General features: G+C 38.4%; 1 protein-coding gene across 1 annotated transcript in view; it reads right to left on the reverse strand.

The window, feature by feature from the left end:
- LOC107089120 (protein disulfide-isomerase A5-like) overlaps positions 1–15,335 on the reverse strand; it is a 51,990-nt gene that overhangs the window by 25,936 nt on the left and 10,719 nt on the right. Inside the window, exons 2-3 of the mRNA XM_015381688.1 lie at positions 9,277–9,403; positions 4,621–4,708 (exon numbers count right to left, since the gene is read on the reverse strand). Coding sequence (XP_015237174.1) covers positions 4,621–4,708; positions 9,277–9,403 — 215 coding nt within the window. The remainder of the gene's footprint in view (positions 1–4,620; positions 4,709–9,276; positions 9,404–15,335) is intronic.

Raw genomic sequence — 15,335 nt, forward strand, 5'->3', positions numbered from 1 at the left:
CTTATGTCAAGGCAAGGAGTTGCAATAGGCTGGCTCATGATGAGGAGCTAATTTGTAGTTTTTCCTCCACAATGAATTTGCACCACCTTCATCAGTCATTGTACAAAATGCTAAAAGCTCCATTTGTTAGTATATGTATATTACAAAAGCTTAGCTTGCTCTTCATCAACTTTAGCCAGAGTGATGAAGACCTGTCATTGATGGTCTAAAGAACTCTTCGAGGCTCCGAAGTCAAAGTTTGCAGATTCCTCTGGTTGGTTTGCGTACGTTACACATAGGATCTTTTTTAAAAGAGGAACCACTTTATACCACCTTTTTCTAACTATGTTAATATAGAACGTTAGTACAGAAATGCAAATATGGTGAACAAATCATCTTAAATCTAAAGAAGCAGGTGAAATACAGAAATTAGTTCGGGTGGTATAGCGGGATGAGATGCCCGGATATGCTTTTAACGGCTCTCTGGTCCTGTTTAATCAAAGCAAGAGATCTGTGTGAATATTAGACACGTCATCACTAATTCTGTTTTTAGTTTTCTCCATCAGTATCAATGTATGTATAAGCTGGAGAGGGTATGGATGGTTGGTATCCAAACTAATTACTAATGTGTTGCAATACATCACGAAGCACTTTTCAAATGCTTCTAAAATAAGGGGATTAAATCTAGCCGAAATTAGCAAACTGCTGAGGGTGATGCATGCTTTTTTTTTTTTTTTTTCTCCAATCAAATTTAAGACTCCTCTTATTCTAATTACTGGTGCACTTTAGAACGTAAAACCTTTTTATACCAGTAAGAATTATAAAGGGAAAGAAGAAAAAAATCATTTAGAGTAGCAGGCTGTTACATTGAAAACCAGGCTTTTGTTGTTGTTGTTTTTTAGCCCAACGGTGCTTTGACTGACATCTAGGCTTCCTCCCCAGTGCATTACACCGCAAACACTGGTTACACAGAAACTTTTAAAATTGCATTTCAAATATGGCGATACCTGGCCTATTAATAAGCATAAATGCCATAGGAAGAGTGGGCCTCATTCAACATTTGTCTGTAGACTGAGAGCTGAGCAGCAGAAAGAAAGGACGGGTAAAAAGTAAAGCAGTGGGTAATAAATCATAAGGGCTGGAAATGCTTTGGTTGAACTGTTACTGAATTAAAAATAAAATCAAATTATATTAATTCAACGTTATATTAATAAACCTAAATTACGTTTTCAAAGTAACAATTGGCCTAATCAATTATTCAGCAATGTTTGACAGCTGTACTGTTATAGATCAGAGGGTATTTTAAACAGTTATATAAGACTCAGTTAGACTCAATCGTAAACTGAAGGAGTTTTAAACTTGTCGCTTTTGCTTCCTGGCTAAAGTATAGTCAGAGAAATGATAACTTGAATGCAGAGGTATCATTGAGAGATCCTTTGTAAAAATGGATTAATGGTCAAACAAGGCATATTCTCTAAATATTTGAATTAGAAAAAATGGATTCCGGTCTAAAATCCTAAATTGGTTTCACTCTACTCTTCCCACTGCAGCAGCCAAACATCATACATCTTTCTATGTGCTCTTTAGTCTCTTCCAAAATTCCAGAGGAATGAGTTCTCCTTTTCCTTCCTGTATGAGATCATCCATCCCACTGGTGGAACCCAGTTGGCCAACACTCAGGTCGCTGTCATCTGTTCAAAGTGTGTCCTTCTGGCCTCGGTGGCCATCTTCCCTGGCAATGGCAGCGGTTCTCACGCTGTGAGATGCACTCTCTTTTCCTTCTCCCTCTGTCCGCCATGAGCTCTCAGCTGGAGCTTTGATTCAGAGCCAGCCCATTTGAGATGATGGAGAATTATGCCAAAGAGTACAATGCTTTGCAACAGAGCCTGGCAGTGGATCCGCATGTCCTACAGTGATAAACCCGGTTCACTCTAACTCCCCTTGCTGGTATTTGAGCCAGCATAAAACTAACATTCTGGAGTTGGTGGATAGGGGGCAGAGTAAAGAGGCAAAGAGCGAATAAGATAGAAAGTACACACTAAAGATGGACATGCATCACAGAGTGCCACTGCATTAAAACATGGACGCCAGCACCTTTGACAGGTCCTTGAAATTGCTTTGAATTTAGCTCTTTTTTTTTAACCTGATCTTCGATCCCGGATAAGCTTGAGAGAGATTGTGAATGCTGGGTTGAGCTCTGGGTGTCAAAGGGGACTTACTCCCTTCCTCATTGTTTCTGCTGTTATAATACATTCTTTCCTCTCTGCTGAGAAACAAGAGTTTATGGAGTTGATGAGTTGACAGGTTTGAAAAAAAGGAGGTATAAAAAAAGAAGATATGGGAACTGAAGGGCAGAAAGAACAAAAAAAAGCTACAGTCAGATCAGCGGGGAGCAAAGAAAGATGTGCTCAGAGAAAACTATTCTTTTCAGTGTCTGTTGTTTAGCATGCTGCTATTTCTACCACAAAACTGTTTGTAGATTTGCTATTAGTATTCTGCATGTGAGGAGCAGGTGACAATAGCTATCATTTTATTATAACCAGGCTAATTTCTCATTATAAATCTAAAGACAATTTCTACATTTATTTTCCACCCGTTCTTATTGTTTTTACAGGAGTATTTCCCTTGAATCTCCTCAAATAGGTATTCAACTCTCTTTTAAATTTAATTCAGCTGTGGGCGAGTTCACTGCTTTAAAGGGGTCATAGAATGATTATATCGGGTATTAGGTGCTGGTCCTTGAGGTGTCTTAATAGGGTGTGTAACATTGGTTGGTCTGAAAATGGCACATTTGCTGTTCTATGAGCCCTAATGCAAGCCTGGTTAAAAGCCTTGGAATGAAAAGACAGGTATTCTTCTTTTTATGGTATGCTCATGAACATTTAGATGAGCTGTGCACTGATTGGTTGGTTTACAACGAGCGAAGCTGCTGAGCAAAGATGCATCATAGCAACAAGCACTCACTCACTGAAACATCGAAATTGTTGATATGATAGGGTGACCAGACGTCCTCTTTTTGCCGGACATGTCCTACTTTTCATACCTACAAAATGCCTTGAGGGAATTTCTAAATCATCCAGAATTTATGTCGACTACAGTGCAGCAGAACCGAGCTGTCAGCTCCGAGGCTGGCAGTACGGTCGGAACAGCCCCTCGTTTCAGTAAAAGAAGTTTAGCAAATCCTGCTTTGAACTGTCAGAGGTATGAAAGCTGTCTTTGGTAAAATGCTTAGAGCAAATGAACAGCTGAGCATCAAACTTTGCAGGGATCTTCTGATAGACAAAAATAATCCATGCCTGTCCAGTCTTCGGATCCATGGGAAGACTGTGAAAATTTCCCCTTTCTCCGTCCAGCCTGGAACACTATATTTACGCCCGTAGTTCTGGCAAATTTTCAATAGAGAAACTGCCTGCTTTGTATTGCTTGTAGAAATAAACCCAACTGTAGGATAAACAGCTAAACTGGTGTCTTCCATCGACTTCTATTCATGTTCTTGGGGCAATGAACCAGTGGGCTGGTCATTGTGTCAACTTCGTGACGTGACAAAAGTACAGGCCAGAACCAAATAAGGCAACATCCCCGAATTGTCGTCATTTCGGCGCTTCGTCTGGATTCGTCCGTTTAATGGTGGAAGTTTAGAATTGTGACTTTTGCAAAGAAAGGAGGTGTTGAAGAGGATGAACTTTTCTGTATGTCCATTTCACCCACTGAACTATAGTTATTCATCTATGACAATGTAAACTCTCTTTGCATTCTGTGACGCCTTTAATGGCTTCTAGGCGGGTTTGAATCATCCTTTTTATAAACTCAAAACAGTGAAGTTTAATCACAAACTAAGCACAGATTCTTGCAGGCACAGTTAGTGGATTTTGGTGCCTGCATTTAATTTGTTAATAATATCTCTACTAGGGGTTCATAAAATCCACGGTTCGGTTCGGTTCACGGTTTCGTGGTCACGGTTTTCGGTTCGGTTCAGTGTATGTTGATTGTTACACCGAAAAATAAAAAAATGTATGAAAATTATAAAAATTTGTGAAACAAATTTTTTTTAAATAAAATTAATGAAAAAATCCCCCAAAAATTTAATGAATTGTAATTATTTTTAATGATCCGCGGAAACCCTGGATCATTTCTGCATGTTTTGCTGCTTTGAATTTAATCATTTCGCACATGCCCTCGCGCATGAACCGAACGCAAGACACGCGAATCGAACCAAGACAGTCGAACCGAACGGTTCGGACGGTTTTCATAAACCGTTCCATCCCTAATCTCTACTATTACAGTTTTTTTTGTATTTTGTGACCTAGTTTAAGAAACATAAATTCAAATATTATAAATGTAACATTGAAAGAGTAACCAGAGTTTACAAATGAGTGTACATTCAACCAGTTATACATTTAGCATCAAGGTGTGTAAAATCAAAAGAAAGTAAAATTAAAAATGTATGTCAAACTAGCTGTATGTATAATTAATTAATAGACATACAAAATGAGAAAAAATCTGCGCTCTGCTGTATTTACCTTTATATTTATTTATGCTTGAATAAATTATAAACTCAAATTCCATATTTTCGTGTAAGCTGCAGGGATTTATAAAACGCAGAAGGAAAAAATGTATTATTCTGATCGTCCAATTACTTACCCACAGTTGACCCAGGCGATGGTCCCTTGTCCCTTCACTCTTTGGGCAACATCAGACAGCAGTTTTAGATAAGTGTCGCTCGATGTAGCTGTGGACAGGGAATAAAATCATCAGCCTTATTACCAAAACAGTTCAACAGCCCAGAAAAGCAGATTTTAACATTAGGCCAGACAAAGAGGAAACGAGTTGGATTACAGCAGATAGCAAACTTTCGCAATGGCAGAAGGTGAAGAAGAAAGAGTTCACTGGGTTTGGCTTAGAGCGATGATGGGAGAGGATTCTTTCAAACCTTTCAGGGGACAGATCCACATAAGTGGATCAAGTTGCATCCTCTTTCATCATTGTACAATGGAGTAAATGTCCAAAAGATGGGAGGATTACACACAAAAGGCAGAAATGATAAACCGCATCAACCTTTTGGGCAATGAGGATGAAAAGCAGGCCGGTTCATATGAGCTCTACATTTCACAAGCTATATTACAGGATATTCCAATTGTCTTTTATAAATTCAATCAAAACACTCCATGATGGCTAGGGACTTGCTCAGTCTCCTAAATCATAGATAAAATACACCTTAGGTGAACATTTCACTTTAAGGAAATAGAAAACAAACTTTATCAGCCAACACTGGATTATCTCAGACGCTTATCAGCTACGCAAGCAAAGTGAATTCCTCTGAGCAAAGTCAACAAAGAGATATTCTACTCCTTAATACATTTCAACATGTTATACTCCCCCAAAAATCATGTTCATGCATTAATTTTGTTTAATGCATGAACTGAACTACCTGAATGGTCCAAGACTATTTATAGATGCAAAAGGCCCTACTGACCTAACTCAAAGAACACCACTAAGAAAAATCATTTATAACGGGTTTAGGATCATGTGTGCTTTAAGAGGTCAGGAATAAATAGTCAGAAGACCCGGTTAAAACTGCCAAAGAAATTAGAGATACATCAATAAAGCTTTCAATAGATTTTCATCTTGTTCTGAAATGTCTTTTTCAATTGTTGAAGTTTATTTCCAAGATGCATCTTTTCATAAACTATGAACGTATCCCTGTAGCTGTTGATACTTCCACTGCCATGCTTCACAAGTGGGGGTAAACTATAAACAGGTCTACTTGTGGTTTTCTATTAACACTAGCTTGATTATGGAGGTAAATCTGAATCAAAATAAATGTAGCACCCTTGAAGTCGCAGAGAAAAAGACAATAGGAGTTTTATAATTGTAGAATTTTTTTTCCTCTTTCAAAATAATTAAAAAAAAAATTGAATAAAAAAATGAGTAAAAGTTGCTTGAGTTGTACATCAATAATCTCTTGTATTCTCAGTTTTTCTTCGGTAGATAATTGAAAAACATTAAAATCTTGCCACCATTTTTTAAATCACATTTTCCTTTTTCTTTTTTCTTTTTTAGCCCAACGGTGCTTTGAATGACATCTAGGCTTCCTCCCCAGTGCATTACACCACAGACGCTGGTTACACAGAAACTTTGAAAATTGCATTTGACTTATTGTGATACCCTGCCTATTAATGAGCATAAATGCCATAGGAAGAGTGGGCCTCATTCAAAAAACAGTTGTTGTTTTTTTTGGGGGGGGGGCTTTTACAGCACTAGATGTTTGTGTTTTGTTTTTTTGTTTTTTAGTAGAAATAAAGCAGTAGCAGAAATAAAGGACTGGTAAAAAGCAAAGCAGTGGGGAATAAATCACAAGGGCTGGAAATAGGGGAATTGATTTTCACGATTCCATTCCCTTATCGATTCTGTGAGACAATTTGATTCCTTATTGATTCTCGTCACAGTCATCTAAAAATATAATGGAGAAGGCATCTGTTTATGGAAAGAGCATTACTGTACAATAAACTCATCTCCACTTTATCCTTTTTCTCGCTTTCTGAACTTCCTAGCATGTTTCGTTACATCCATTGCAGTAGCTAGAATCATGTAAGAATTCCAGCTACCAGTAGTTCTAATTAAACATGCTAGCAATGAAGGGGTGGATTAACGAGAAAGACAGAAACCCTTAATAACCCCAAAGTAAGGTAGGAAAGGGGTTTATTTCCAGAAATGGCATATGATCTACTAGGAACCACATTAAGCAAAACCAGTCATATAAAACTAGCTACTTACCACCAGAGTTGCCTTCCATGCTGGTCGTAACTTTAGCTTTTGTCCGGAAGGCATCAAAAACACGGCATTCGTTAAAATGTAAGCAATGTTGTGTGCGCAGGTGTTTCTGCATGTTGCATGTATTTCCTCCCGCCACTTTGCAATGATTGCAAAGCGCCTTGTTACAATCTTTCTCTTCCTTAAAATGAAGCCAAACTTTCTATCGCTTTACCCGATGGGACGCCATTTTTTTTGTTTTGGTTTTCTAGACTTACGCCTGGTCACGTCGTACTTGCTTAATGAATGTCATGTGCATAACTGGCATAAAAAACGTGTCGTCAGTCGTGCTGCCCAGCGCTAGGCTCTGGTGCTGCCTGAACCCGTTAAGAGAATCGTTAAGCGAGCTGCCAAACAGTGCCAAAACGGTAAAAATAAAATATATATATTCAAAATTATATCAATAGACCTAAATCACGTTACAAAGTAAAGATTGGCCAAATTAATTATTCAGCAATGTTGACGTACCGTTAAGAATAAGAGGATATTTTAAACCGTATTATAAGACTCAATTGGACTCAATCGTACAATGAAGGAGTTTTAAACTCGTCGCTTCTGCTTCCTGGCTAAAGAACAGTCAGAGAAATGCAGAGGTTCATGCAGTCCCAGAACATATTGACTGAAGACGAAAAAATAATGTGACGAGGTTAAACATAGAAAGATCATAACATGCATGAGTGCATATTGTGATGTTTATAAATGAAAGCATCTGTGTGAAGACACAGCTGCTGCTTCTTCAAAGCCATAGTTCAACATGTTGAAGCCGTCCAGTCAACCTAAACCGGCTTAAAGTGTCATGAATCATGTGTCTCTAATGGCCTGTAGGATATGTTTACTCATTCTTTTTTATTATTTACATTTTTTTAACGAGTAGTGATTTTTAATGTATGTGAACAGAGGAACGATTTGAATTTAAACTCAATGGATGAATTTAGGCTTAAAATTATTCATAAGTTCGGCAGATCTACGTTTTTTTCCCATTCTATGCAGAAAGTGTAGGAAACGAGACAGCTATCTGTTCAGATGTAAAGTAAGAGGAAGGAAGCATAAAATGTAAGTTAGAGGAGGAACAAATTCCCTCAGGGAGTCTACCTTCCACCAGTGCAGCAGGTCAAAAATGAGGCTTTGACAGGGATTAATTATGTCGGCCATCCTTTACACAATATGATTCAATCGTTAGTGTCGCTGTTAGCTGACCGGTCATTTCCTTATTTAAGTAATATCTTTAAATGCTGCAGCAAAAACAGATGGTCATGTGGACAATGCTAGAGGTTCTTTGTTGCTGGCATTTGGAAATTGTTATTTCTGGTTTGTGATAAAGGCATCAAAACTAAGAATCCAAAATAAAAAAAATGTAACCATTTCGGGAGAACTGAAAGGTTATAAACTGTTCCGATTGGTTTTCGATGCCCAACCGTTTACATTGTTTTCAAGCTGTGAGGCAGAACTTTCATTTTAAGGTAAAGCTCTGCAGTATCGCTGTCAAATATCAACATACTAGTAAGTCCAACTTTTAACTATACCAGTGATCACCACCATCACAAGAAATCCCAGAGTGAAAAGGAAAGAACGAGCCCATCGCTCTGCAGCCAGAAAGCGTGAACTTGTTCAGAGAACTTGCTTTGCTTGTTCTGTTTACAAAATAGATTTTAGTAGTAAAATTTCAATGTTAGGTTGCTGTTGTGGATTTGAAAACATTTATAGAAACCAAATAAATGGAAAACTATAAAAATCAAATCAAACTGGAAAATAATAAAAAACCGATAACATCTTAAGCGTAAAAAAATGTAAAAATTTTTTACAGTTTGGTTCTGTTTCACTTTACAAAGTAAGCCCCATCAGATCTTTGGCGAGGTCTGAATGAAACTCTGGCTCAGATGAACACTTGAAAACCTGTCCCTTTTCCTCCGTCTAATCTTCATCCAATTCCTTCTAATCTGAATTCTATCAATCAAAAAAGCGTGAAAAAGCATCTACTAAATGGAATTTATCGGCTTGATCCTCATCGTCTTCTGTTGGCCTTTGCTACGTCGTGTCAAACCTAACTTGTGTGTTAATTACCCTAACATACCAAGATAGTGGGTAAAATCCTCTCGCCTTTTTAATCAACCAAATATACCACAAATATTACAAGTTAATTATTTATTTTTTTAAATATATATAGAGGAAATTTTAATCCTTACTTTTCTGGTTGTTTTATGTATGGCTAAATACTCAGGTTATTTGTAATGCTGGATAAAAATTAAACAGTTTTAGCTAGAAGTATAACTCAGTTTCCACAGACTTTTTCAGCCTTCACATTCAGGAGCCAAATGCTGACATGAAGGCGGCAAAAGAAATAAGAAGAAATCAACTCTGAACCAGCCAAATGGGTTTTTCCCTCCATTAATAAAATCTACATCAATAGATTCAGCAGTTTCCTTGGATGCAGAGGGAAAACCTGTGGGCTGAACAAATTGTCATTGATTTAGAGCGGTTATTTCGAACCTGTCTTTGTGTAGAGCACCAGAACATTGGTTCTTGTCCTGAGCAGCTTCTTGAAGTCCTTGTGGTCGCTGACTTTTTCTATGAGAGGAGACACTTTCACAGCCTCCATCAACGACAATGACAGCATCTGGAGAAACATACACAAAACATGCATTTTAGGCACAACACTTACACAACTGGCCGTTAAGGTTTTCTAATCGTTTAAGTGACAAAATGCTTATAACTCAAAAAAAGATTCCTCATCCTCCTTCCCTCATATAGTATAGTAAGTAAAGTAATAACTGTTTATAATATAGTAAAAATAGTTTCCAACTTGTTTTTTCTTAGTTAAGGGGGAAGTTTCCTAACTATTTAAGAGGTTTTTTGTGACTCCCTTCAAAGGTTATATAGTGAGGAAAATAAGTATTTGAACACCCTGCTATTTTGCAAGTTCTTCCACTTAGAAATCATGGAGGAGTCTGAAATTGTCATTGTAGGTGCATGTCCACTCTGATAGGAATAATATTAAAAAAAAAGAAGCCAGAAATCAAAATGTATGTTTTTTTTTTTTTACTATTTATTAGTATGATACAGCTGAGAATAAGTATTTAAACACCTGTCTATCAGCTAGAATTCAGAGCCTCAAAGACATCTTAGTCTGCCTTCATAATAGCTTGGTTCTGACGACCGTTTACACATCAGGCTATCTCGGTTTTGCAACTCCTCGCCTCCTAGTGACGATCTGCGGTATTACTGCCAGTATTGAAGGAGGAAATCAAGCAGTTGGAGGCGGTAATGCACCAAAAGTTGTTTGCCAGCCGCCATAAAACACAAGAAGAAGAAGACGAAGAAGGAGGGAATCAAGCACATCAAAATGGCGGCGACCGTCACATTCAGAAAGTTATCCTTGATATTATTGCTGTACTTCGGTGTTTGCGGAGGGTCAGGCGAAGACGGCAACCTTTCGTGGATGTTTATAGTTTATAGTTGTTCTTCTTCTGTTTTGTGTTGGTTGGCAAGCAACTTCCGGAGGGGCATTACCGCCAACTACTGGAACGGAGTGTGAATGGGGATGTGCAGCCAGACGGAGATGACGGGTTCTGCTCATGTGCTCTTGTTATAAGAGAACCGAGCCAGGGAAAAACCGAGCCGAGCACACCTCTGGAACTGGTCTGAGGTTAGCTCGGTTCGGTTGTGTCTTGCTTGGTTCAGTTCAGTTTGCTTTCCATTTACACACAATAAGTTATCTCAGTTACTGAGCTCGGACCGGTCTTGGAACGGTTTTTCAAGGGTAGGGTAAATGGGGTAATAGTCTACCAGATGCACCTGTTTGAGGGCATTAGCTGCATAAAGACACCAGTCCACCCCATACAATCAGTATTAATCCAGCTACTAACATGGCTAAGACCAAAGAGCTGTCCAAAGACAGTAGAGCCTAAATTGTAAACTTCCACAAGGCTGGAAAGAGCTACAGGGAAATTGCCAAGCAGTTTATTGAAAAAAGGTCCACTGTTGGAGCAATCGTTAGAAAATGGAAGAGCCTAAACATGACTGTCAATCTCCCTCAGACTGGAGCTCCATGCAAGATCTCGCCTCCTTGGGTCTCAATGATCCTAAGAAAGGTGAGAAATCAGCCCAGAACTACAAAGGTGGAGCAGGTCAATGACCTGAACAGAGCTGGGACCACCGTTTCCAAGGTTACTGCTGGTTATACAGTAAGACGTCATGGTTTGAAATCTTTAAAAAAAAAAATCAGTATTAGAAGAACATAAGTAACTCTTTTAAAAAAGGCTGGATGCTGGCTGTAATGATAATGTGCAACAAAATAGGGACTTCAAAAACAGAAGTGCAACATCAGTCTGAACAACTGCTGCGCCTTTGCAATTACCAGCAGTTGAACAAATCGTGTGAAACTTCTAATGTAGGAAACAAAGCCCAAACTGTGTGGCTTGGACTTTAATCAAAGATGACTAAAGAAAAGAAGACTGATTACTCTCCATCCACATAGAGCCATTTCTTTGCATTCTAATCCTCTGTGAGCCTTCACCATTCATTAAAAAGCACCTTATTTCTGCCTACAGGGAAGTAAATTAGACACCAAACATTGTCTGAGCGCTCAGCGGATCCAGTCTGATGAGTGATATCAACCAGAATGAAAACAAGCACCTGTCAGGCTCATTTTCTATTTTAATTTGTAATAAGATCTGAGGTGAGCGAGTGCTGTGTATCTGAAAATAAGTGGATCATTTGCATAAAAGTATATTTGAAAATTAACACAAATCTAAGGGGCTCAGAAAGACAGTGAAGCTGTTTGTTTATCAATGTGCTGCAGCTTTGTTCTAAAGAGAAATGAGTGATGGAAGCTCAGTCCAGCTAATAACAGGTGGTATATTCACCTTATCAGCATGTTATCAGCTCTTCACATACGACACAAAAAAAACATTCAAACAGCATCCGTTAGCTTATTTTTTTACATTCTTTCTGCCTCATTAAAAGCCACTAGTGTCATGTATATCTTAGGCATGAAATGCTATATATAAAACCAAAGCAGCATGAAGCATAAATCTGATTAAGGAAAATTAGACATGATTTCTAAAACATTCTTCCCCCCAAAAATGTTAAACTTTTGGCATGCATTTGTAATTAGCACCTCTTTTATACTTTGTTGTTAATTGTTTTAGTCTGATCTCTGCATCGATTACTGCCTTTTATTCCCTGATCCGAATGTCTATCTGAGTGCCTTAAGCCTCTGCTGGAGATTTCTTCCTCTTAAAGGGGAGATTTTCCTCTCAACTGTCGCTAAAAGCATGCTTAAGGTGAGGGATTGCATTTGAGTCAATGAGTCGATGCAATCAACTAATCTAGTGAACTCTAAAGTGCCTTTAGATGACATATGTTGTGAATTGGCGCTATATAAATAAACTGAATTAAATTGCCTTCGACTATGCAGCTAAGTGTCAAGCAGTCTGCAGCCGCAAGGTAACAGTTTCCTTTCAGATGTGCCGCCTTATTAAGCTCCATTCAACTCTCTCAAGCTTCCCTGATCCTGATTAGTATAACTATTCCTTAGCATGATGCGGCCACTACCATGGTTCACGCTGTTGATGGTGGTTGTAAGCCAATAAGCATTTTGTTTTCTGTACCAACAGCATTTTTTATGTCTACCAAAAAGTTCATATTTCATATCAAAAGACCTTATAGCCATAGTTGCTGAGTTTTCAAAACAGCTTTAGTCCAACTTTAAAACTTTTCATAAGGACCAGATTTACAGAGTGCATAACCAGAAGTTATCCATTTTCCTGCAGAGCTGCTGATCTCATTCCTTAGTGGTGAGTTTAAGGTAGACTTAAGGGCTGGTTATACTCCTGTAGCAGTGTGTCGCAGTGAGCTTGATGCAGAATTCTTAGATTTATGCTCAATTTTGAGCATGATCTGCGCTATACGCTGTGGGTCTAGATACGGCTGAGGCGGTGAGGAAGTGGGGGCGAGTTTGTCCGACAACGGAGGGACATGAGGGCGAAAAAAAGAGGGGATCCAGGTGGAAAAAGGGTCCCAGCATTCTCCCGCACGTTGCTCTTCTAGCGGGTCAAACTTCACGAATTGTTTTCCGCAATTACTGTCATAAAAACAAAAACAAACCGGCCTCCTGTCTGCGGTTAGCAGAGTGTCTGCGGAGGCGGCGGGGACGTCTTTTTGTTCACTGTGACACACACGCAGACGACCTGGTTTCCAAGTATAAATCAGCCTTTAGTCTAACTTTATTGGTATTAAATTTATAAATTTATTGGTCTTGGTATTACTCCTTCAGGGAAATCCTGGTTCCAGTAGTTTATATAGAGTACAAAGAGTTAAAGCAAGATGCCATTAAAGATATATATATATGTCAGACAATATAAAGAGTGTATATAGTACAAAAAAGCATAAAAAGAAAAAAAGGTTACAATGTCCTGGAGTATGTTTCCCTTAGCTATAAAAGGTGAATAGCCATGTTTAAGAAAGTTTGCAGGTGTACCATGCATCATCTTTTTAAAGGTGATGAATTGAGCTCCATGAAATATTTAAAGCAAAACCAATTGCCATCTAGCTTAAAGATTTCCTTTCAACATACTTCTCCTGTGCTGTGTTCCTGGGTCTTCGTGAACCCATTTCACTCGCCATTGTTGTAACTCCAGGGGTTCGATATTTTTTTTAAATAAAGATAATTCTGATGCAAACTAGTTGTGCTGGGTTTTAGCAATGGATGTCAAAGTAAAAGGGGCCTGAACACAAATACGCAGCAAACTTTCCACAGTTCAGACTTCAATAATATGCATCACTGTTTGTTATTTTGCAACACAGAATCTTAATCTGTTAAACAGCAATGAAAGTTCAAGTGGATACTTATATCAGACACTGGGTTGTAGGAACCAGACAGTTCATATTGATAAAAAATGACCCTTGAAACCAGCTTGCTTCAGTGGCAAAGCGACTGCACTGCATCCAGCCATATGGCACCACGGACGGCACACCATTAGTCTTACTAAGTCTAATATGCATTTAGCTGCGGTGTGTTTGTCATCTGTGTGAAATTGATCGAGTAGATATGCCAAAAAAGTAAACATAAGACGTTTCAGGTTGGAATGGGACCCAGGAGGAACACTTAGGAAAGAGAGCAGTCTCGTTAGTGGCTGGCTAGGGACATATTTTCACAGGAGAGCAGTCTATAATTATTAGTCAAGGGCAGAAGGAGCTATTGGAATAAGGTAAAGTTAAAAAAATAAATAAAAGATCATTGTCCAACTTATCCATATCCCATAAGAAATAAGCTTCATTTGGACTTAATTTTACTGTTGAAGAAACATACCTTTCTCTGAAATTTCAGCACAAATGCTTCTTTTAGCAATACTAAAATCCAATGCTATTAATAAAAAATTTATACAAAATAAACACCTTTAATATAAAAAAAGATGTTAACTAATAGCAGCCACAGTCAACCAAGTATTTTCAATGTATAAAAAAATTGAAAGGGGCATAACATTTATGCAAACAATTTGGTGCCACATATAAGAAAAGAACAAATTCTGTCTAAACCATTAAACCGTTTGAAAGATATAGAGTGCAAAATGATTGCAGACAAAGAGAACATAATGCATTATACTTGATAAGACACTCATAGTATGAAATCTTTCTTTTATGAAACAATAAATACTTAAAAGGTTTTTCTTAACTACTTATTTCTGCAGAAATGGCAGATTTTAAATCTTTTTAACCAGACATCGTTTGGTTCCATAAGAAAGATGCTGCACTAAATGTTGCAAGAGTTTTATAGTTTAGCTAGAGTTTATTAATATAACAAAATAAATTAATGTTACAGACAGCATTAAAATAAGCATAATACATTTTCCAATGTGAGAAGCAGAAGAAATAAGTTATTCAATACATCCATCCATTTTCTGCTGCTGCTGCTTTATCCGGGGCCGGGTGGCTGAGGAGGAGAATAGATGCCCGAGCCACCTCAGCTTGCTCCTATGGACGTGGAGGAGCAACGACTCTACTCCAAGCTCCTCCCGGGTAACTAAAGTCCTAATCCAATCTTGAAGGGTGTGGCTAGCCACCCTGCGAAGGAAACTCATTCACGACTTTATCTTTTAGTTATTACCCAGAGCTCATGACCGTACGTGTGGGAACGCAGATTTATCGGTACATTGAGAGCTTTGCCCCCTGACTCAGCTCAATTCAGTCTTTTAAAAATAGTTTTAAGAAAACCTGTCCAATTATGCTACAGTCTGAGTTACAAATGTGTGTAAATATCATGAAACCTTAGTGTCTTTGATCATTTTTATGGTATTGCCACTATTAGATCTAGCTGCCACTGGAAGTGCCACTGCCAGATGCCAAAGTGTCATGGAAATCGGTGGCAGGTTGTCAGGCACCCATTCAGGTGCTATGGAAGAACATGAAAATCACTGTAAGGCTGTCTGGCACCCATTCCGGTAACGTGGCAGGACATGGAAATCAGTGTCAGGCTTTCTGGCACCCGTTCCGCTAACCTGGCAGGACATGCAAATCAGTGGCAGGCTTTCTGGCACCCGTTCCGCTAA

The sequence above is a fragment of the Cyprinodon variegatus genome, unplaced genomic scaffold, assembly GCF_000732505.1.
Source record: "Cyprinodon variegatus isolate N-32 unplaced genomic scaffold, C_variegatus-1.0 Scaffold239, whole genome shotgun sequence".
Taxonomy (NCBI): Eukaryota; Metazoa; Chordata; class Actinopteri; order Cyprinodontiformes; family Cyprinodontidae; genus Cyprinodon; species Cyprinodon variegatus.